The 25,230-nt window shown below is 39.6% G+C and overlaps 1 protein-coding gene across 5 annotated transcripts in view; it reads left to right on the forward strand.

Annotated features, from left to right (window-relative positions):
• GRHL2 (grainyhead like transcription factor 2) overlaps window positions 1–25,230 on the forward strand; it is a 156,794-nt gene that overhangs the window by 31,630 nt on the left and 99,934 nt on the right. For all 5 annotated transcript variants that reach the window (XM_008540923.2, XM_008540920.2, XM_008540930.2 and 2 more), the window contains exons 2-3: window positions 14,721–14,916; window positions 22,627–22,694. In XM_008540923.2, coding sequence (XP_008539145.1) covers window positions 14,721–14,916; window positions 22,627–22,694 — 264 coding nt within the window. The remainder of the gene's footprint in view (window positions 1–14,720; window positions 14,917–22,626; window positions 22,695–25,230) is intronic.

The raw sequence follows: 25,230 nt of genomic DNA on the forward strand, positions 1-25,230 counted from the left end.
CTGTACTCTTTATATTGAATCCCTAGGTCTGTCTTGTACTTTGAATGTATCCTTCACCTGTGCATGATTTTGTAATGTCATGCATTGGTATTTGGAAATATTGGTTGAGTTATTGAGATCTTCCAAATGTTAACATATTTCTTGACATGTTAGCAAAAAAAAAAAAAAAAAAAAATCCATTATACCTCTAATCTCATCAGAAAATTTTTAAGTTAATACTTTAGTTGCCAATAGTAGTAGATGCAAGTTTTCAAAAATAAATGAAAGCTCGAATTTTATTATTGGCTACGAATACTGTCGGTTGCTTTTCTTGAAGTGATAGACTCACACTTGGTTTATATGTGAGAAATTGTTGGCCAAACACCCAAGTTTGAATACGTAGTTTGTCGATCTGTCATTCTTTCATGTAAAGGGGGGGTTCTAGGGGCTGTCCCTGTGGCATAGTGGTTGAGTTTGATGCATTCTGCTTCAGAGTTTGTGGGTTTGGATCCTGGGCACAGACCTATACCACTTGTCACCCATGCTGTGGTGGTAACCCACATATAAAGTGGAGAAGATTGGCAACAGATGTTAGCTTAGGGTGAATCTTCCTCAGCAAAAAAGTAAATAAATAAGTAGAGTTCTATGAAAAAAGCAGCTAGTGCAGTTTCAGACCAAACAGTTGCATTTTCTCGAGGCAATCATTGTTCTTCAGTAAGCAGTAGAAGTGCTTTATATGTACTGCCAAATTTGTCACACAGATTATTAGGAAGATATGTACCCACAGTTTGAGATTAACAAAATTAATATTTTATAGTACTTCATCAAGGAGCTTCTGAAATGATACTAGCATTCTTTGTTTTTCTTTTTTTGTTTGCTTGTTTAGTTTTTATTGTGAATGTGTGTCGATAAGAATACAATGACTCAAGTATGGTTTTATGTTACTGCCTTGATTCATGTCAGGAACCAGCACATTTACCCACCATTAGCTTTTCGTAGTACTCTCTTATAATCTTTTGTATTGCTGAAGTCTCCATTGTAGCTTCTCCTCTTTCATTTCTGATTTTATTTACTTGAGCCTCCTCTCTTTTTTCTTGGTGAGTCTAGCTAAAGGTTTGTCAATTTTGTTTATCTTTTCAAAGAACTAGCTCTTGGTTTCTTTGATTTTGTCTATTGTTTTTTCAGTCTCTATTTGATTTATTTCTACTCTGATTTTATTATTTCCTTCCTTCTATTGATTTAGGGCTTTGTTTTTTCTTCTTTTTCCAGTTCCTTTATGTGACTGTTAGATTGTTTATTTGGGATTTTTCTTATTTGTTGAGGTAGGCCTGTGTTGCTATAAATGTCCCTCTTAGAACTGCTTTTGCTGTAGCCCATAGATTTTGGCATGTTGTGTTTTCATTTTCATTTGTCTCTAGGTATTTTTTGATTTCTTCTTTGACTTCTTCATTGACCCAGTTGCTGTTCAGTAGAATTTTGTTTAATCTTCACATATTTGTGGCTTTTCTGAGTTTCTTCCTGTAGTTGATTTCTAGTTTCATACCTTTGTGGTCAGAAAAGATGCTTGGTATTATTTCAGTCCTCTTAAATTTATTGAGACTTGTTTTGTGGCCTAATATGTGATCAATCCTGGAGAATTTTCCATATGCATTTGAAAAGAATGTGTATTCTGCAGTTTTTGGATGAAGTGTTCTATATATATCCACTAAATCCATCTGGTCTAATGTGTTGCTTAAGTCCAATGTTTCCTTACTGATCTTCTGTTTGGATGATCTATCCATTGTTATAAGTGGAGTACCCACCATTAATTTTGTACCATCAGTGCAAATGTCAATATAGTAAAAAGGCAAATAATGGCTTAGTATTATTCGGAAAATAGTTTTGACTTCATGGACCCCTGAAAGTATCTAAGTGACCTCTGAGTGTTCGTAGACTGTACTATGAGAATTGCTACTCTAAAATTTCTGCGTTCTATCTTTATCCCAGTTATTGTTACCATTGCATTTTTTTTAAGATTTTGTTTTTCCTTTTTCTCCCCAAAGCCCCCTGGTACATAATTATATATTTTTAGTTGTGGGTCCCTCTAGTTGTGGCATGTGGGACACCACCTCAGCATGGCTTGATGAGCGGTGCCGTGGCTGTGCTCAGGATCCAAAACGGTGAAACCCTGGGCTGCTGAAGCAGAGCATGTGAATTTAACCACTCAGCCATGGGGCCGGCCCCTACCATTGCATTTTTAATAAACATATTTAAACTTGTATTTTCTATCAATACCAGGAATTAATCATTATCCTTTACTCTTCCTCTATACAAAGCAAAATCTAAAATACTTTTTTTTTTTTTTAAGATTTTATTTATTTTCCTTTTTCTCCCCAAAGCCCCCCGGTACATAGTTGTATATTCTTCATTGTGGGTCCTTCCAGTTGTGGCATGTGGGACGCCGCCTCAGCGTGGTCTGATGAGCAGTGCCATGTCCGCACCCAGGATTCGAACCAACGAAACACTGGGCCGCCTGCAGCGGAGCGTGCAAACTTAACCACTCGGCCACGGGGCCAGCCCCCTAAAATACTTTTTAAACAACTTGTCTCCTGTCACCTCTCTGATATTTCATGCTAGTTTGCTATTATCTTTAAGAGTCCTTTCTTAGAGGTATAAATCTAATTTCCATGACCAGAACCTGGTTACAATTAATTTAACATTTTACTGGTTTATTTGATACCCTGACTGCTATATCACTTTTCTTCTCTATTCATGAATCTCTTTTTCTACTTTGAATTGAGGAATAATTCTTTCAAAAGGGATGAGTAGAATAGTTTTTGAGTCCTTTCATGATCAAACATATCTTGATTTTTTAAAATTTACATTTTTTCCAGTTTTATTGAGAAATAATTGACATATATCACTGGATAACTTTGATGCATGATGGCTTGATTTACGTATATTGTGAAATGATTACCGCAAGTGGTTTAGTTAACATCCATCATCTCATATGGAAACATGTCTTTGTTTTGTCATCATGCTAATTGATCTTTTGTTGTGATTAGAATTCCAAGTATAAATCCCTTTTATCTAGCAGCATTTAGTGGTGGAGATGAGATGTTTACTGGCTAACTGTTTCTTGTTTTGTTGTAAGTTACTTAGCTTTTTTCAAGTGTTTGTAGCATTTTCCATAATCTTTAACATAGACATTTCACCAGGACATGGGTTGATGTGTTTCTTTTTATTATCCTTTCAGTACTTGAGGGCCTTTCATTCTCAAGACTCAAGGTTTTCTTCTTCTGGAGGACATTTTCTTCTATTATTTCTTTGATTGTTTATTTTTTCCTTGCATCCTTTTCATTGCTTTCTTCTGTAACTCTTGTTAGTTGCACATTACACCCCTGCATCTATTCTGCATGCCTTTTAACTTTTTCTCATAATTCCATTTTTTCTTTACAAACTGGAAAAATTCCCTGCTTGGATCTCCCAGATCATTAATTCTCTTTTTTTTTCTCTTTTCTACTCAACCCTCATACAAAATTTTATTTTTACTTTAGAAATTGTGTATCTTGTTTGGTGATTATTTCTTTTTCATAGTAGCCTGTACTTGCCTTGTAGATGCAGTATCTTCTTTTTAACATTATTTTCTGTATCCAACATTAATTATTTTCCTATCAATAAGTTATTTTGTTCATCTTTGGGCTTCTCTTTCATTCATGTTAGGTTTCCTTAAATATCTGGTGATTCTTAGCTCTCCTATTAAAAATGAAGTGTTTGACTGATCACCTTTCAGAGCTGGCAGGCTTTGTTGGCAGAGTGGAGCTCATTCTTGCCAGGGTGAGCTGTTTTCTTAAGTGGAAGGAGTGGCCACAGGTGCTGAGGGTACCTTGGAGGATTCTTTTGCACAGGTACAAATGAGGTCCAAGGAGGCAAGCTGGGGGTTAGACACATTGGAAGATTTTCCTGTTGTTTTAAGCTGAATTTTTTTCTTTGTTTCCTTTTGGTAGTTTAAAGTTACTCTAGGCATTTTACTAAGTTATTTTGCTCTCTGGTCCTGGGACCTCCCAAAGGCTGATTCCTTCTATAATTAGGAAGTGAATGCTGTTGCCAGTTCCTCTGGGTACACTTTCCTGAGACTGGCTTGGTCATAGACAATAAGACTCTGAGTTAGAGTTTTCCAGGCTCAGTGGGGAAACCATTGCTCACTTATGCATTAACCTTGCCTGCACCAGAGCTGAGGTGCAGCCTTCTTGACTTTGGTTTCTCCTGTATTCTAATCTCTTCTGCTTTTTATCTTCTAGAGTTGCACAAAATTTCTGTTTCCACATTGGCTATACAGATCATTACTTCTCTCACTTTAAGTAATCTTTGAGAGAGAAATAAATACGTGAAATGATCTTAAGATGGAAGTCTGTCCTGTAGCTTTTTAAGAGGCTTTTGTGTTTTATTTTGTTTTGTTTTGTTTTGCTAGATATTTGAGCACAAGTTCCTCCAAAGAACTGATTCTTTTTTAAAAATTTTAAAGCATATTTGGTTTTTAAATGATTCTTTCCTTTAAAAATTATATTTTTCATTGCTATGTAATGTTTTCAATATTTTTTAATTGTTTAATTTATACTTCTATCATGTCAATTATTTAACATTTTTCCACAGGATATTTAAAAATAAATGGCCTCTGGCTGTCTCAAACTAAAGATGAATGAGGAGTAGTTGCTACCCTTCCCCAACGTAATTTATTTGTGTTGCCTGCTTGGTATGTACCCTGCCTAATGTGTCAGCACCTTGGAATTCTACACATTGTTAAATTCCACACAATTTAAACATGTTATCTTTATCTCCAAGGAGCTTATAGATTTCCTCTGCACAATTTCTCTAGAACTCTGAATTTGGACATCGTCTCATTTACTTCTATCCAAGAAATCCCCTGTCATGTTGGCCTTTTGTATCCAATCTGTTTCCTGGTTCCCCCTTTTCAAGTAACTTCTTTTTCTGTTTATGAGAATAGAGCATAGTGAAGAATTGGCAACAGAGAAGGATGCTCAGGCTGTGGGATGCAGCCCTGATCTAAGCTCACTGCTACGTGACTCTAGGCAAGTTACTTACCATGCTCGGCTCAATGTCCTCACCTGCGTAAAGGGCAAGTTTGCCATACCTGACTTTAAGGTTATTGTAAGAAATAAATGTGTTAACGCATGTCAGCGGCTTAGAACACTATCTGGCATGTGGTAGGTGCTCAGTAAGTATGTGCGACTTATTATCATTGAAGACTATTTGAAAAGGGAAAAAGTAGAAAGAAGCAAATAAAAATTCACCTATAATCAGTGTTAACATTTCAGATTTTGATTTACATACACACATGCATATTAACCAATTTTAGTTATTTTATAGATTATGATCTCTATGTATTTTCTTCATTTTTAAAATTCTTTTCTTGTCCTCTTCCTTCCACTTTCCATTCTGATATCTTTCTCCTTATGGTTATTTTTAGTCCTTGTTGATGTGCCTTTCCTGCAGCTTTTTAATTATATTCCTAATTCTCTCAGTCCTTGGTGACTTACTAAGTGGACTAAGAGCATGCTTAGGGCACTAGCAAAGCTGGGGCACCGATGAGAGAGAGAATGATTACACTTCAGTCAGTGGATCAGTATATTTTGCAATTAGTGTATCTAAAGTGGAATTGTCTTAATTTCAATAGACATAAGTTTTGTTTTACAGTTCATTATTTTTAAAAACTATGCATTTTACATAGTGGAGGGCATCAAAATATTTTCACTGAGTTAGTTGAAACTTTTCTTTCTCAAAAATAACCATCTTCAATGTAAAAATTATCAGTATCACCCTAGGCTGTGGATTCATTTCATTTCCCTTGACTCTTACACAGATTAGGTCAAGGCCAAGAGGTTAGAGTCATTAAGGACAAGTCTTCAGTGTAGAAACTTCCTAATAAATTTCAACCCTTGTTTAACATGGAAAGTATCTGTTATCTCTTGTGATTTGCCTCTAGCAAGCACCAAAAGCAGGGATATTACTGAAAGTAGCCAGCAGTGAAATGACTAACATCGTTGGCATTTAAATTGTGACATTAGCCCTCGGTAGGATGATTGGTTCATTAGTTTCCATTTGAAAGTCTTATTGTGTTAACTGGAAAAGTGCCAAGATTCCAAAAGAAAGAATGTCAGTTCTTGAAACTTAAGTTTAGTGTCTGAATATGGTAAAATTTTTTTTGTTGGAAGCTGAAATGATTATATGTCAGTGATCAGATACAGTAAATCAGCTACAAGAAATTGAAGTGGATGAAGACTCAGCCCCAAGTGCTGAAGACTCAGTGTAAGATGAGATATTCTATTTGGGGAATAGAATTCACGCAATCTCAAAATAAAAGCTGTGTATGTGTGCGTGCACGTGCATGCGTGTGTGTGTGAGAGAGAGAGAGATAGAGAGGGAGAGAGACAGAGAGAGAGAGAGAGAAGATGGGGCAGAGAGAGGGAATTGAGGCAGAGGACATAGCATGAAATCCTGAGAATTATGTAAAAGCTTCATTTCTTCTTAGTGAAAGGGAAGTGGCTTGTCCTGGGTGGAAAAAATTATTTTGCCCCCAACTCAAGTCAATGTTGGGAATGACGGACAACAGGTGGGAGAAAGGGTCATGAATGCCAGATCTTTGCTGATTGGATTTCAGTATTTCCCTTGTTTTGCCTCTGGTCTGCATGTAATCATTCTTGGTTTCCTAGTGCTATAGCTCGCCTTTAAGGAGAACAGAAGAATGAATCCTCATTTTGCTCAATTTGAAGGTGAGAATTAGGAGGGGAGAGAAAGTTAGTTCAAATAGGATCGATGCTTGTTAAATTTACAATTATCCTTCCTAAAATTAAGGTGACTTACATTTGTATAGCACTTTATAGCTCACAACCAACTTTACAAATAAGCTATAAATTAATTTTGTGAAGAATATAGCTCCCCTATTCCCTTCATAGTACTTGAAATCCCAGCGTATACTTCAATTCCTCAACTGAACTTTTATTCACTCCTTCAGTAATGTAAATTGAGTGCCAGTTATATGGCAGGCATGATTCAAAGCGCTTATGATATATCCCTGAACAAAATAAAGAATCCCAGCTCTTGTGGAGTGGACATTCTCATGGAGGTAGACAGACAATGCACAATGAACATAATAAGTAAGTGAGCTGTATTGTATGTTAGGAGATGGTGGCTTCTAGGAAGAAAGAGCAGAGAGCTGGGTAGGTTAGAGAGAGGAATTGGAAGTTCCAGGGTAGGTGGAGGCAGGTCTCTGCATTAAATAGGGTGGTCAGGGTAAGTCTCATTGTGGTGAGATTTGGGCAGATTCTTAGAGGAGATGAGAGAGTTAGCCATGGGTATTTGAGGGAAGAACATTCCAGGAAGATGAAACAGCTGGAGTCAAGGCCCTAAGATGGAGACATGGTGACCAGTGCAGCAAGATCAGAATGAGTGACAAGGAGACTGTCAGGAGAGAAGGTTGGAGAAGTAAGGGAGGCAAGATCCTGCAGGGCCTGGTAGACCATTGTGAGGACCTTGACTTCTAAGGTAAATGGTGAGTCCTACGGGATGAGCAGGCTGGAGGGAATAGACCAAAGGAATGGTAAAAGCAAGGAGACTGTATTAGTTATCTATTGCTGTGTGACATATTTTCTCAAAACTTAGCAGCTAAAACAGCAAACATTTATTATTTCATACAGTTTCTGATGGTCAAGAATCTGGGAGCAGCTTAGCTGGATGGTTCTGGCTCAAGAGTCTCTCATAGGGTTGCATTCAAGTTGTCATCTGGGGCTGTAACTGATATTAAGACTTGACTCTGGCTGGAGAATCCACTAAGCTCGCTTACATGATTATTCATGGTCCTTGGTTCCTTACAGGCTGTTGGTCAAGGCTTCAGTTCAGTTCCTCATCACATTATGACAGTTTACTTTCCCTAGAGCAAGAAATGAGAGAGGGGAGGGAGGGAGGGAGGGAGAGAGAGAGAGACACAGAGAGAGAGAGACAGAGAGACAGAGAGAGACAGAGAGATAGAGACAGAGAGAGAGAGAGAGACAGAGAAAGAGAGACAGAGACCAGGATGGAAGCTGCAGACTTTCATTATCTAATTTTGGAAGTGATATGCTATCACTTTTGCCATATGCTATTGGTCATACAAATCAACTCTGGTACAGTGTGGGAGGGGACACCCAAGGGCGTGAATTCTAGGAGGTAAGGATCATTGGGAGGCTGGCTACCACAGAGACAGCTGCAATTATCCAAGTACGAGATGATGGTGGCTTGGACCACGATGCTTGCAGTGGAATGATGAGAAGTGGGTCAGATTGGATGTATTTTGAAGGTGGAATCAAGAGGATTTTCTAATGAAGTGGATGTAAGAAAATGAAGAATCAAGGATGTCTACAAGTATTGCAACTGGAAGGATGGAGTGGCCATCAACTGAGATAGGAAAAGCTGAGGACAGGCTAGGATTTAAGTGGGGTGTGGTGGTGGCTGAAGATCAGATGTTCGGCTTTCTGATGTGATTTATCTTGCTCTTCTCTAATCTTCATAGTGGCCCAGTTAGAGGGCGCTACTATGTGCCTGGTGCTCTGCTAGGAAGATCACATATGTTACTTTCATTTAATTTATGCAACAAGTGCTTCACACATGAGAAAGCTGAGACCAGACAGGTTAAATAACTTGTCTTATGTAGTAGAGCTGATAAGTGGCAGGGCCAGGATTTGAATCTAGGACCATCTCCTCTGGGTCACTTTCTGCAATACAAATAATCATTTTTAAAGCTCTGTGTTAGATGCCTTTTAAGATGTAAGTGCTTAGGGCTTATCTAGGTGTCTAGGTGAGTTAGGAATGGGGTTGGGATTGGTGCTTCTAGAAGAAAGCCAGTGACAAAGCTGGAGAAAAGGATTCCCAGATCTTTGAGTAAAACTAGGCAGGTTGGCAATCCAAGGTGGGTCAGGGAAAGTGGTGCAGGACAGAGGCTGTGGACTTTGTATGGGGACTATTGGGTCTTTTGTTTAATGGATGTCACTTTCTTGGTGTAGTTGGTGGATCTGACAGCTGAAAGGCAGTTTGCGTAGTCAGTATCCTTTCATAGGAAAAATTACATAATAGATTATGGAGTAAATAATATACATGCTGTAGGAGTTCTTAGTAAAGGGACGCCCTTAAGGGCTAAAACAGGGAAAATCAGGGAAGATTTTCTGGAAGATGGGCTGTTGCAGCTGGTCTTTGATAAGAGTCAAATTTAGATAGAAGCAGGAAGGGAATTTCGGGCAGAGGAACAGACTGAGCAAAGACATGGAAGTAGGAATGGGCATCTTTAGGGAGCTGCAGAGAAATGGCATAATTCCTTATATTAAGCAGATAGAAAGAAATGAATTTTCAGAAGTAGGTAGGGGCCTGATAATAGAGAATCTTAAATATCAGAGGATTTTGGACTTGATATTGTAGGTAGTAAAGAATCTGTACACCCTTGAAAATTATGTTCTATGAAGATCATTCACAGGCTTCAATATGGATTAAAGAGGGGAAAGTTGAAGGCTAGAGAGACTAATTGGAGACATAAAGAAATAAGACTAAAGCTGTGATAATAGATACAGTGACTGACACCATTAAGGAACAAAGAGAAATAATAATAGCTGACGTTTGCAGCTTTACAGTGTCAGTGGCAGTATTTAATTCTGACAAAAATACTAAGGAGTGGATATTATTATTCTACCTCATTTAGGGTACATCTCAATTTTACAGATGAGGAAACTGATGCACAGAAAGGTTAACTGCCTTTTCCAGGGTTATACAGCTAGTAAGTGGTGCAGCCAGGATTTGCATTCAGGCAGTCTGGCTCCAGAGTATATATTTTCAACCAGTACATAAGTTTTGGTTCTGGATGGCCGGAGACAGATGATGGTTAGGACTGCCCAACTGAGAAACCATAATTAGCTTAGTTTTGGATTCATTGAGTTTAAGTTGACAACAGGGCATCTACATAGAAATGCAGAACTGACTCTCAGGCAATACACATCTGTTAGTCATTAAGGTAAAGGATCAATGAAAACCGTATGGATCAGCAATGGAGAGAGTAGAGCACAGGGCTCAGGAAGGATCAGAGTTAGAGGAATAAGAGGAGAATACAGTAGAATGGGAACTAGGAAAGAATGATTGGCTACAGGAGAAAATCACCTTCGTATGATGTCTTGGAAGCCAGGTAAAGCAAGATTTTACAGAAATGAGAAATGGCCAAGAAAAGCCAAGAATAAGAGTAAGAACTGAGAACAGTCTATTGGATTTTGAGCAGAGGTCATTAGTAGAATCAGTTCTAAATGGAAATAATACTTCCAATATTATTTATTGAAGATCTGTAATGTACCAGACACTTCGTATGTAAATATCCGAGTTTCTCCTTTAGAACAACTCTGTAAGATTGATATCATGATACAGACAAAGAAATGGAAGCTCAAAGATGGAAAGTAACTCATCTAAATTCAGTAATTGACAGAATTGAGATTAAAACTGAGGTTTATTCAACTCCCAAACAACCCTCCTCCCAGACAACTCCCCCGCAAAAAACCCAAAACCAAAAAAAGCCCTAAAATCAAAAACCGATGCCCTTCTAGAACTTAGAAATAGATGATGAGAAATAGATTGAAAATGATAATTTGTATGAATACTTTACTGTCCTAGTTTTTATTTTGTGATTCCGAGTGAAGTGGATTTATAGTTAGATTTGTTCACTGTTACTACACATATTTTTGGGAGATGAAGAAGTTATGTGCTAAGTTTCGTGTGCTTCTCCCCAGCAAAACATTCCTGCTTTAGACTCTTGTTAATACGCGCGGGGGGATGGTAGGTTGCCTCTGGCAGAGTGATCTGGAGCTTTTCTTGACTTGTTAGTTATGATCTCAATGGCGTAGCTGCTCCACCTCTTTCGCTACTTCAGCGGATGACTCATTTCTCAGTTTCCCCCCAACATCCACAAAATGAAGAAGTGGGTTAAAGAAAACAAATTAGAGAAAAAAATAGTTAGACAGTAGTCCCCTCTTATCCATGGGGGATATGTTCTGAGACCTTCAGCCTGAAGCCAAAGTTAGTACTGGACCCTACACCAAACCGCTATCACGACAGTTGATCTGGTAGCTGAGGTGACTGCTGGGTGACTAAGGGGCTGGTAGCGTATACAGTGTGGATATGCTGGACAAAGGGATGATTCACTTCCTGGGCGGGACAGAGCATGATGGGTGAGATTTCATCCTGCTACTCAGAGCAGCGCGCAATTTAGTACTTATGAATTGTTTATTTCTGGAATTTTCCATTTAATATTTTCATACTGTGGTTGACTGTGGGTAACTGAAACCACAGAAAGTGAAACCGCAGCTAAGAGAGGACTACTGTATGTGTGATCGAACAGGGCCTTAGCCTTGCTATGAATGCTCAGGTCCTAATCTAAACTTTTCTCTAAAGAAGGACCAAGGATCAAGTTGACAGTTGCTGTTTACAGTTCTGTGTTGGAGGCTACCCAGAACCTGAAATACCTAAAGCTATGCAAAGGATGTTTAAAAAGTTGACCAGAGCAGAATTAGAAGTGTCATTCCAAAAGACCAAGAATGAAACTGAGTTTGAGAAAGCGTTCCGAAGTTTGGTAAAAGCTACCCTGTGAAATTTTCCTTTCTTTATAAGCCTACATTTTTGCTCAGTGTACCAGAGAGATTATTCTGTTTTTATGAAACCAAGCTTTATTCAACAGTGCTCTGTACCGGAGAGATTATAATCTATGAAGAAAAAAACGAAGTCATTATGCAGTTAAAGGGAAGAGCATAAAAGGCTCCTTTGGCCATCAAAAATGTGAAAAGAAATGGCTAGTAAAGTTGTGCTTTTTTGGAATTTTTCTTTACAGTGATCACGTAAGGATTCATCAACCATTTCATCACAGAGGAAAGGCTGATGAGTCTAAATTTATGAGTGAACATTTGTGCTGGGAACGGCTGAAATCATCAAGCTGGGAGACTCAGCAGGAAGGCGTAGGGGCTTTAGGAAGGAAGACTCAAGGAAAAATCTCTCCAGTGAATCAGGACACCACTTAGTATAAATCTAGAGTTGGCTCTTATCCTTTGGACTGGCGCTTCCTGCTAAACTTTTGGAAATTAGCCAGCGTTGTAATTAACACTCCCTGTCCACCAGCAATATGTGCTTTTTTCAGGCATGAAAGAGGATAAAATCCTCATCTTTTTTGATGGCGGGGTCCCTGCAGATAACGTTGAAGGTCTTCATTCCTTCTTGAAGGACTGAGCATTTTAGGAAGTGTGCATGATGCCTGGGCCCTCAGTGGCAACAATTAGAGTTCAGAATCCTCTATTTCACCCCGTAAGTGCATGCTGCAGATCAGGCACCCAGAGTGGTCCCACCTGAACGACCGTGGAAGGGGTAGTGGTGGCATTGCTGCAACATGAGCCGCCTCCTCTGCCTTCTTGGTCTTCCCCAGAGGCCTCATTTCTTCCCCTCATAGACTCTTAGGAGTCCGCCAGCATTTCTATCTCCAAATCCAACCCTATCCATTATGATTAGTGAGTTTTCCAACACAGAAATGCTATTTTACTGTTAGATCAAAATATATAAATTTCTCTAGCTGACTCCAAAATGAATACAAATGTGCACCTTTTGTCAAAAATTCCATTATTCTGCATTACCAAAATATTCTTCATGATAAAAAATATTTCCCACTTCTGCTCATTTCAACATTGACTAGCACATTCCTGCCTATCCTTCACGTCTTTGTGGAAATGTTGGTTCCTCCTTGATCCTCGGATTAAGTTCGTCTCCTCTGTCATATACCCCCATGACAGCATCCATTTCCCTTTCTCGCATTTATTGCCCCTGTAATAGTGGCACCACATCTCCCCCACTGGACTGCAAGCTACATGGGCCACAGGACAGTGAGGATGCACCTCTGTATCCTCAACAACTAGCATGATGCCTAGCATCTATTGAGCTTTCAATAAGTGCTTATGGAATATTGCTAAATTAGCAACTTCAGTTTCCCTTTAATGATTATCTTTAGCACTTTTAAATTATAGTCAACTTTACCAAAAATTGGTGTACCCACAAGCTTTATGGAAACAATGAACTGTGCAGTGATAGTAACACGTCTTATTTGTATAGCATGTGCAGTTTACTGAACTCTATTTCATCTGTTATTTTATTTAATTCTCACAATCACCTTGTCAGGTAGGTAGGGTGGGCATTGCTATCCTTATTTAAGGCTGAAGAAACTGAAGTGCAGACAGTTTCTACCACTGAAAGTAGTGAGCAAGGACTCACTTCCGGGGCCTGTGCTACTGCATGTCACCATACTGCCTAATGGTTAGTAAGCCCTTCCACCAGAGTTTTTCTCATTTACTTCCAGAAACTTGATTATACCCTTTTAATCCAATTCATTTGCAATTGGGTCATTATTCTCTCTCTTCCCAATCAGTGCCACCAAACTACTGGCAGAGAGTTCAGATCAGGGGCCTGGAGACCATCTAGCCTAGAATTCCACTCTGCTAAATGTGAATTTCCCACCCCCATCCGCAAATATATCTTACCCATGTCAATGTCATTTTCTGACCTTATACCAATGCATGGCACCATGACAGCACATGATGGGCCCTCAATAGTCTTTGCTGAGAGTTCATCCCAGTTCTCTATCACAAAGTGAGTGAGAGCCCATCTACCATTGGAAGGTCCTGTAGGAGTGTTAGCAAAATGGGACCTGTTTCAGAACTGAATGACCATCAGAAGGACCTTGGTGACTGAATTTGCATTGATTAATATGGGTATTGCCTTCACCAGCCCTGCCACTTGTACATGTCATGTTACTATGAGTCAACATAAGTGTTATTAAAACACAATGTCTCGTTGTTCCATTTTGGTTCCATTTCAATGAACAAGTCTGGGTTGCTGCTGAGGACTGTCATGCTTTTGGGTATTTGAGTTATTATCACATCCTCCTTAAGAAATTGCCTTTTTTATGAGTTTCTGCTTTATCCAAGTTTGGCTTGATTAGGATTGATAACTGACTCCAACCCCTTTCTGAAAATTCTCCAGATTTACTCCTCACTCTCCATGATAATTTTTATAACCTATAGCTTTTATATCATTTAAGTATAATAGGATCCTATGACAACACAGGATTCATATATAGAGTCAGTCTCGTTACTGTTGCTTCGTATCCTTATTATGCAGTGTATCTGTAAAATATCTTGTTTGCAAAGTAGCTTATATTTCCTTTTTTAATTAAGAGACTTGGATTGGTCTATAATTCACCAGCAATTTCTAGTATAGATTAAACTAGATGAAATAGTTTTTAATATTCATTAATGTATTGATTACATTTAATATATTGCATATATTTATAATTAGAACTCAGAGAGTTAAATGAAACTTGCTCCCTCACAGTGTTTTATTTTAATATTCTTTAATGAAGAATAATTAAATAAAATGATTTGGCTCCTAGAATGATTGGATGTGGAAAACCAGTGTGAAGAGGACCAGCTTACACAACTTATACAGCCTTATAAAGATCATTATTACTTCTCATAGACAGTGAAAAAATAAATCAATGGCTTTATAAATGCACTGTGGCGGTCACTTTAGTTATAATCTTCCCTTCTCCATCCTGGGGAAGTACAAATTAATCATGTAATATGCATATTTTTAGTGGGAAGAGGAATATTTCTTTGATAATGAACCCCACATTTCTCTTGCTTTCACAGTAATAAACGACTGGTGGCCTTAGTGCCTATGCCCAGTGACCCTCCATTCAATACTCGAAGAGCCTACACCAGTGAGGATGAAGCCTGGAAGTCATATTTGGAGAATCCCCTGACGGCGGCCACTAAGGCGATGATGAGCATTAATGGTGACGAGGACAGTGCTGCTGCCCTTGGCCTGCTGTATGACTACTACAAGGTAGAGCCTGCAGCCCCACCGCCCTCCTCTTCTTGCCCCTGGGGCCTCCCCTCGCTGGTGGGAAGAGGGGACAGATTCTTCATCCCAGGCCAGAGAACGAATAGTCTTTCCACTCTCACTATGGAATTCAGCCTCTTCGTGTTCTCATTGCCTCCCTGCTTTCCCGTCGATGAAGCACAGCTTCGCTACGCCCCCAGAGGAAGTTTTTATTTTGGGATAATTATTTCTGTGTCCTCTGTTCACATGTATACACATTATCTATATATAATTCCTACTTGATATCATATTGCAAATACTTCCTTGCTGCCATTTTTACTTTATGATTATGACTTTGGGTGAATAAAGAATATTACATTGTGTGGCTGTACCATAATTTAGTCATTGCTTAGTTGCTGGGCATTTAGGTTACTTGTAGATTTTGCATTTTATAAGAAACATTCAGGGCTTCTAGATTTTTCAGTTTTATGGGAATACTCCAGTGAATGTTTTTGTGGTAGACTTTTGTAGCAATTCCAAAACCTAATTTTGTTACAACCCTGTCTCTGTTTATTTCAATGGGTAGTAGATATTTATTTTGAAAAATCCTTAAACAAAATGAAATTCACTTATATTCAAATTCACTTATATTACAAAAATACCTACTGTACCAGTACCTTCAAAATGGGAATATTTCAGGAAATCAAACAGCAAACAATGATCCATCTCAACTATAAAGGACCAAATCTGGTATGACCTGCTCCCTTAGAACTGGTGAAGGGTAAAAAATCAATAAGTATTTACTGAATGAGGAGATTTGTTGCCTACTTAATTGTAAACGCCATTGGCTTATGCTGGGAATTGGCACAAAGGTGAGAATGGTTGTGTTTATTTTGCTGGTTGGGCACAGTGAACTCTTTATTTTAGAATGAGAACTGAATCCCTGCTTCCCTCTCTCCCTCCATCATGAGAAACAATTTTGTTTTCAGTAAGCTTCAGTCTTGGCTTCTTGTTTCCTCCTTGCTTCCTACTTCCTGTTTCCTTCCAGCAGCCTCCACTTTTACAAGTTGTGTTGGTCCCGTCTCTCTCCTACACTAGAGTTTTCATGCTTTCCAAGGGTCTTCCACCACCACCAACTCTGGCACTGCCCCCAGGCATAATCTTTCGCCAAAGTTCTCTAAAATCGCTCATTCATTTTCCGGCTTCTTCCCATTTTCTGCATTAAAACACCCAGGAGGGCTTCCTCCATGGGAGATGAGTGAAAGCCAAGCCAAGCCAGCCTTATCTAGCGTGAAACACAAGGCATGAGTAACTGACAGTTCAGCCCATCCACGGTATATTAAATGATATTATTAACTCAAATAAATGCTTTTTTTTTATTGTTAGAAAGTGCTGGAGAAATATACAAAGAGCATTCCACTGGCACCCTTGCTGGCCTGTGCTGACTTTTCCCCTTATCAAGAGAGCCGGAGTTGGCAGATTTTGACAGCCTTCCTGTGAAAGTGTAAAACTCCCAACACAGCCCCTGACATAGCAAGAAGGGACTTTAACTCTGGGGCCTTGGGCCAGATGAAAGGATGTTTTAGGGCCTATACTACATTTCATGTACATAGGGCAGTTTCCTACAGTGAACAGGTAGCGCTTGGCAAAAAAAGGAGCCTGAAAAACCATTGTGATTTCATGGTAGGCTTTTCTTTGTGGTGGTTTTATATGTTTTAATCCTTTTTGACTGAAGAGCTCATTTGAAAAACACAAGGATGAATTCTAAATGTTTTGGAGTGAAAAATCTCAAAACTTATTGAGGATGGTAGAGAAGCAGAGAACTTACAAATTAGACTGCTTCATGTACTAGGCTGTTTCTTGAGGATTCAGCTTTATTAGACTTTTGTTTTAATATATAATGTTCAGAAATGGTGTCATCCTTAGAAAGAAATTGGAAAGCAATTTTTCTTTATGATAAAAAACAGTTAACACTTGACAGTTTTATTGATCTTTAATATCTAATGACATGTCATTAAAGTGACTCTGATTCAATCACTAGGCTCATTACAACTTCTGTTTGTAACTTTTATAACTATATCAAGCTAATATGTTAGTGAATATTTTGTAAGGCTTTGAAGAAATATATTATGATATATTTTGAAGAAATAAATTGTTATTTTTTAAATAGATTTTATTCCATCCCTGTGGAATGGACATAACTTCAGATACCTGTTCAAATACCTAGGTGGCATTCATTTTTTATTAATGAGAAAGAGAGGCATACCCCAAAATGAAAATAATTAGTAATTTATGGAAGCAGCGTATTTTATTTCCCGTAGGTTCAGAGGATAGTTAAGTATTAGTAAATATGGTACCTGGATTACCTCTCCTCTTTTTTTTTTTTTGAGGAAGATTAACTCTGAGCTAACATCTGTGCCCATCTTCCTCTATTTTATATGTAGGATGCCCGCCACAGCAAGGCTTGATAAGTGGTGCTAGGTCCACGCCCAGGATGTGAACCGGCAAACCCCAGGCTGCCAAAGTGGAGTACGAAAACTTAACTGCTATGCCACTCACAAAATGTGAGAGGCTGGCCCCTCACATTTTTAATATTTAAAGGAAAGTTGAAATATTGCCTTCTAAAAATATTTTGAGATGTAGAGTAGGAAGTTTACATAAAACTCAAGTTGTAGCCAAGTCTATAACTCTTTCTGTTGAATTACCATTTTCCATGGTTAATTTATTCGTTTAGGATACAAAATACTGAAATAATATATTTTCTAAGACTGTGTGGACCAGTAGAGTTACATGGCTCCTTTTACTTCACACAAGCTTTACTATATTTTTGCTTGAAACGTTTTAATGTCTATGGAAAGAATTAGTCTTGTTCCCAACAACTCTTTTCACATGGTCATTCTCAGGCCTGAATTAGCCCTCTGATGCTCACAGCTTATATATGCTGGTATTAAAGTTATAACAAAGTTTAGTCTCCTTTGAGGATACACCTTCATTCTGTAGTAAAGTAAAATGTTAATGGAAAAAAAGAGATTCTGTTGTTTGAGTATAAACTTTGGGAAGATAAATTATTGTAACGATTGCTGCCGTCTTACCCTTTAAGTTCCATGGACTTTTTATACCTCTTTGTAAGCAGTAGTTGATTCTTTTGGTAAAATACACCATTTTTCCTTGCTCCTAAGGTTGAAGAACATCACCCCGCGGGGATAGTGGTGGGCTTTGTCAGAGAGAGGAGGGTGTGTGACACACAGCAGGTGCTCAAGAAATGGTGGTCCCTGTCCTTGGAAACTGCAAAGGCATCTCTTGGTGTAACAGTTTATACATTTCAGATTCTTTTCACCTACATTTTTAAATTGTCACCATAGTGAAGCCCATCAGGTTTTATATTTTATAGTTCAGGCAACTAAGTGGGATTTACTCAAGGTTATAGGACCATCCTGTGCATTTCCTAATATCTGTTTCATTACCCTGTCTGTGTTAGTCTGCTCAGGCTGCCACAACAGGACACCGCAGAACGGGGGGTTTAAACAACAGAAATTTATTTCCTTATAGTTCTGAAAGCTGGAAGTCCACGATCAAGGCGCTAGCAGGGTTAGTTTCTGGGAGGTGTCTCTTCCTTCCGGGCTTGCAAATGGCTGCATCCTCACTGTGTTCTCACGTGTCCTTTGTGTGTACGTACGCTTGGGGTCTCTTCTTCTTCTTATAAGGCTATCAGTCCCATTAGATTAGGGCCCCACCCTTGTGACCTCATTTAACCTTACTCACCCCCTTAAAGGTCATCTTCGAATGCAGTCACATTGGGGGTTAGGGCTTCAACATAGGAACTTTGGGGTCTCAATTCAGTCCATAACGCTGTCCGTCATTTAAAAAATACCTTTTTCTGAATCCATTTACCCATTTGAAAATGGGTTCAAATTTTAAAAATTCATTTTAAGCTACTTATATGAAGATAACCATATTTCTAGAATCTCTTATAATTTAAGAGCTGAAACGTCAGACCAGTTTTCTATTCAGTTTAAGCTATTTACCAATAGCAGCTCCAAAGTGGCGTGTGACCTTTGGATGAATTTCAGGCATGACTGAAAAACATGACGACTCCATTAGTTATTTTTATTTCATATGTTAGTTTTTAAAGTGGTTTGGTTTACTTTGTCTTACTTTATTTTTCCCCTGAGGGTGCTGGTGACAGATATTATGGGGGTGGATTGGATATCCAAAGGCAGGAGGGATGCAGTTTAAGACTTCAGAGAGGTCACTGTCCATCACAGACTCAGTTCTGTAAACCTCTAGCCACAATGCATGCTGCTAAGTGCTGTGGGGATGTGCTCCCCCACAAAGGGATGTGCTCCAGGAACAGTGAGGAGAATACAGCAGCCTTCCAGAGAACTCAGGCTTCCAGAGGAAGCAATGGCAACTCTACTGGGAAGCAGAAGAGGGTTCATCTGGTAGAGAGACGAAGAGAGAGCATTTCAGGCAAAAGGAACAGGAGATGAGAAAATACGGGGTATCAAACTCCAGCTTATACTCAGTGGACTGCAAGTAATCAGTCTTGCTGAACTGTGAGGGGTGAGTGAAGGGGATGGGCAATCAAGACTGGTCAGGAAGGCAGTGGCTTCCTGAGGAGGCTGGGCTGGTGGGCTGGGCTTTATTTTCCCAAATGGGCATCCAGGGCTAGGTGCACGGCCTTGTTGTTTTGCTGGATGAATGAGTGAATAAGTGACCTAATAAATATTCATAAGCTGTTGAAATTGTTTTTAAAAATCAGCTTTTTATTTTAGGCTTTACATATACGTTATAGAAAATGCAGGAAGGATTAAAGAAGAAAATGAAATGTCCTATGATCCTTCTATCATACCATTTGGCATTGTTGCCTCCAATATTGAAGGATTTTGAACATAAGCCTGATAGATTGGAGAAATGATTTACACATTTTACAGCAGCAGCAGCAGCAGAGAGTTGGGTTATGGGCAGAGAATCTAGTGAGCAGTCCACTGCAATAGTCCAGGTAAAAAATGATGAAGTAAGAGGTGGTAGTGGGGGTTCCCTGGGTCAGCATTTGTAAGATTTTCCCTAAGTAAGCCACTGACAGAGACACTAAATAGAGACCAAGCAGTGTATTTGGGAAGTTGTTAAGTATTTGTTTGAATAAAAGCTGGCAACTGATTGTGTGTGTATATGAGTTGGTGGGGAGACACCATAACTAGGAGCAAGATGTCTAAGATGGTTCTCAGATTAACCAAGACAAAGAGTACAGAAGAAAGGCTTTGGAGAGAAGGATAATTGTGTGTTGAATTTGATATGCTTGTAGGATGTCCAGGTAGGTCTGTCTGATAGACAGTAATGTGGGTCTAGACTCAAGAGAGGGGCCTGAGTCCAGAAGTCTCAGTTTCTCTAATGAGGACAATCTTTAGGAGGCCAAAGGTAAACATGGTTCAAAATGGCCCAGATGGAAGCAAACCCAAAGGTTAATAACCGCTTTCGTTGCGTGTACCCAAATCTGAAGACTGGGCAGTCTGCTCAGAGCTCACATTGCATTGGTGCATCTTGGCAACAGTAAACATTCACTTCCATGGGTTGCTAACATATGTTGGTGTTTGGAATCCCTAATTCTTCTACTTCTTTTGTTTTGCTTTTTCTGGGCCATTTTGATTGATTCATTCATTCTTTCAACAAGTATTTAGTGAGGACCTACTACATTCTAGGTACTTGAGACATAGCTATGCACAAAGGTAGATACTCTTGGAGATTGTAATCTAATCATGGATGTGGACATTGAATGGGTCTTAATGTATGCTCATGAGTCAACCTGGCAAAGGCATGGGTAGGGTGGAGTGGGGGAGTGGGGTGTGTTGCAGGCAGAGAGGACTTTGTTTGATGGCTCTGCTGTGAGAAGGAGCATTGCAGGTCGGAGCTACAGTGCGACTGTGTGCACGGCAGTGACTGGGACCGCCCAAGTTGAGGCGGGAAACTTTTGAAGGCTAAGTTCCTGAGAGTTATGGGAAGCATTGAAGAGTTTTAAGTAACGGCATAATGGGATCAGACCTGTGTGGATCTTCCTAATAGATCCGGAAGGGATTTCAGCGACTAAGTGAAGGAGAGGAGAGACCAGTTAGGCGGCTGATGCAACAGCCCAGGCAAGAGTTGAAGGCTGAACCAAGAGGCGGGCATCCAGAGGGAAGTGGATAGATTGAGTCACATGGGACTTAGCATAACATCTTCAAGGCTCATCCGTATTATAGCATGTATCAGAATTTCATTTTTAAGGCTGAATAATATTCCAATGTTTGTATATATCACATTTTTAAAATTCATTCATCTGTAGATGGATATTTGGGTTGTTTCTACCTTTTGGCTTTTGTGAACAATGCTGTTATGAACATTGCTATACTAGATATTGAAATTCTGTGTTTATCTGTCATCTTCAGTAGATGATAGGAGCTACGTTTTAGTCATCTCATTTCTATCTAGCACTTAGCAATGCCTGGTTCATTGTAGACCCTCAAAATTGACATTTGAATGAAAGACTTACAATTGATTTATTTTATTTTTATTTAACAAATACTTAAAAAGTACCAGACACTCTAAGTGCTTTAAAAAAAATTAACTCATTTAATTTTACTAAAACTTCTGTGAGGTATAGGACTATCATTATGTCCATTTTACAGATGAGGAAAGTTAAGCAGAGCTTAGTTAGTGGTAGAGCTGAGATTCGAAGCCAGACAATCTGGTCTCGCTCTCAGATCTTATCCGCCCTGCTGTTTTGCCTCCCTAGACTGCTGACTGGGCTTGCAAATATATCAGGTGAGTGCAAACCATAAAAATTGCTGGAGGAGTCCAAAAGAGGAATGCTTCTTATGAATGTTCTTTTATGTCAAAATAGTGCAGACTGTCTTTTGGGTGCAAAGGAGTTTGGCTGGAAGGAAGATCTGGAGATCAAGCAAAACAAAACAAAACAAAACAAAACAAAAAACAAAAATCATCCAACCAACCAAACAAATCCAAACCTACTACTCACATGTTTGAGAACTATGGCAGAGATACGTAAATGACGTGTGATGCAGTAAGGCGATTAGATGGTGGTCAGAAACACAGCTGGTGGGGTGTCCCTTCTTTCAAGCAGCACTTTTTCAATAATCTTTCAGGCAATATGTTGGTGTTGTGGTTGTGAAGACAATAAAAAAGTGCATTAGAAGAAAAATTGTGAAAGCAAGTCTGTCAGCTATGTGGGGAGGGTGGTGGGTAAAGGGTGGTCCAGGTGTATTGGATGCCGCTCCCCACTGACCAGTGCTGCCCCATGCCCAGTTTGCTCCCCTCCAGGTCAGCACCTGAAGTCCCTCATCAGAGTGGAGGGTCACTCCCCGTTCCTTAAGAGGATGCTTGTTGTAACTCCAAGATGTTTTCTGTCTGCTCAAGGGTGTAGATGTCACCCTCCACTCGTGGTGCTCCTTTCCCCTCATCTACTCCCAGGATGTGGAGGGCTCGGAAGGTGCTCAGATCCAGAGAGAGTTGGCTAAGTCAGCAGTGCACAGCAGAATCAGGATTGTCGTGGCCCTAAGTTTATCATCACCCCTTAGTGTCTGGTCCACTGTCATTGCCACACTTGCTACAATAACAAATCTGCCAGCTCTTCCTGGAGACTATTTCATTTTGGTTTCTTTGTTAATGCTGGTATCTAGCTCTGTGCGTGGTCACGGTTGCATCTATGTAAATCTGACTGATGGTTGGTGATGTTTCCAGGTTCCTCGAGACAAGAGGCTGCTGTCTGTAAGCAAAGCAAGTGACAGCCAAGAAGACCAGGATAAAAGGTATGATGTTATGTAAAGGAATATGCCTGGCTTCCAGAATAACTCTTTTTCTATGTTTTTTGAAAACTACAATGTTAAACTATAAATTTTGTTCTTGTGAGGAGATGTCAAGAAGCTTAGCTTCCTCTGTCTGTCTTTTGGATTCTGGACCAAATCCGGATCTCAGTAGGGAGAGCAAATTGCATTTTTTGGTTGTGCACCCAAGGGTCATCAGCAGGCTCTTCAGATATCCCCCTTCCAAGGAGGCTGAAAATCCGAAGAGTTAGAGGTGATATGCTGGCAAGATAGACCACTGCTGGGGTGAACTTTTCTGTCAACCCCATTGCTGTTTACCTGTGATGAGACCTGTGAGGGAGTGAGACACCAGAAGCTTGATTTCAATGAGGGGAGAGGAAGGGGTTGGGGCTGTTTCTCAGCCCAGGGAGGCAGCTGGTGGGGAGCCAGGGGTAGCAGTGGACACCGTCAGGGTGCGGGGGCAGGACGGATGTCGGAGATCATTGTGTAACACCCCTTTCCTGCAATCCTGAATTAAGAACCCGTTGAAAAACAAGACACAGTCAGATAGATTGAAGTTGAAAAAAATAAAAATCAGTTTTATTTCTGATAAAGCCAATTAGAGAATGTGATTTTGATTCCATAGTTTGTAACGTTTCATTCCTGACTTAGCTGTGTCTGCTCATCCAGTCCCAGGCAGGACTTCAGGCCTCCCTGAAGGGACAGGCCACTTATGGTATGGCAAGGGTGACTGGAGTGTCCCCTGTCTTTGGCCAAGGTGATTCAGACATAAAGAGGGTACCAGAAAGAACTGAACCACCTTTCTCAGCTACTTCTCTCAAACTCACCAATCCAGCTCCCCTGCAGAGGGATGGAGACGCCACAGTGCTTTTCTGTTGGAGGTTTTTCCCATGGAAATATGAAGCCATGAGCAATGAAATCTCCTGCTAGGATATATGTCAGAATCCTACCTGGTCTTGATAGGAACTGTTTGGGACGTTATGATCTTGTTATGTGACTAGCAGTGGGGGCCACTTCACCAACAAGCAGCCCTTTGCTATGCATCACCTCCAAGGTAGACCCCCAGCTGAAGATTAAGGCCGTGTGCATCTGAGTGCAGTTCCACAGGGACCTTCTGAGGCTCCACGCTGCCCTGGGCTCTGGGCCCTAGTGGGCAGCAGTGATGACAGGGAGAAAGAGGCTGACGCTCTTCGGGTCTGTAACTTTTCCTCCATCCAGCCAGTGTTTATTAAGCCAAGCATATGCTGTCTGCTAAGTCCTATCCCAGTACTCATACCGGAGTCAGGGAAAAATGGGTCTAAGGTGTGTGCTCTGTCTGCATCATCATAGGCAAAAAAGGCCATTTTTTGTTAAAGCATCTTTTAAAACAACTTTGAAGAGTGACAGCCACTCGTATTTTGATGGTTATTTTTGTGACTTCAATGAAGCACCTTAAAAAAAATGTCAGTGAGGTGTAGATGAAACAACCTTGTATAGACTAATTACGGCTTAGTAGACTTCTGGTTGAGTGTAATTTGGAAGGATATCATTTGATCTGCAGTGTATTCACTACTTAAGGTGCCATGTGCTAACATGATATCATTACAAATGTCTGTGACATGATGCAAATTTTTTAAAAAGTACAATTTAATGTAACATTCTTAGCATTGCATTTTTTTCTTGAATTATAATATTTGTTTCGAGTTTAAATTCTATCACAGGTGAGTCAGTATCTCACAATAATTCTTACTTTGTTCGAATCATCCATTTTTTGGATGTCCTTCTGAGGTTCTCTGGCGTCAGCTTCTAAAGCTGATGCCGTTCTATGGAGGCATAGTTACACGTTATAGGATGGTGCTGGATCGATTATTTCCTTACCATATGGTAATAATGACAACTAGATTTATACAACTCCGTAGTTTGCTTATTTGTTTGTTTATAACAATGTTCAAAATATTTTCACTTGTGTTTCTTGTTTAAAATTCATGTGTTTGGCATGGATTAAAAAATTAGGAAATTTGGCCTGAAATGAACTCTAACTATAGAGGAGTTGGTTAACTTCGAATATTTTAGCAAAGCCAGTAGGTCTGTGCTTGTGCAAAGCCCAGAGGAGCAGAAACTGAATAATTACTTTGGTAGCTAATAAACGTAGACCAACTCTTCTATACCCAACATTCAGGACATTATACACACGTATTAATAGTTAATCCTCCACAAAAGGGCTTGGGATAAATGAGTTTGGGAAATTCTGGGTTACAATTCAACAGGCGAAGGAACACCTGGGGGCCTTTACTGTGCTCACGGTGTTTGTGACCCACCTAGGGTGGTCTTGTTAATGGCAATGGTTTCTTTTCTTAATACTGATTTTATCATGAACTCCTTTCTTTGAGGAACATTTATGAGTATTCCATGCAATGTTCTAAACAGTGGGGTTTAGGAAATGCTGATATAAATGGGTGGTCTGGGTGTTGGCATTACCCAGCTAACTGGATTCAGATTAAGCATAATTTCTAAATTTTCACTGTGTCTTATGTACAGATTC

The sequence above is a fragment of the Equus przewalskii genome, chromosome 8, assembly GCF_037783145.1.
Source record: "Equus przewalskii isolate Varuska chromosome 8, EquPr2, whole genome shotgun sequence".
Classification (NCBI taxonomy): Eukaryota; Metazoa; Chordata; class Mammalia; order Perissodactyla; family Equidae; genus Equus; species Equus przewalskii.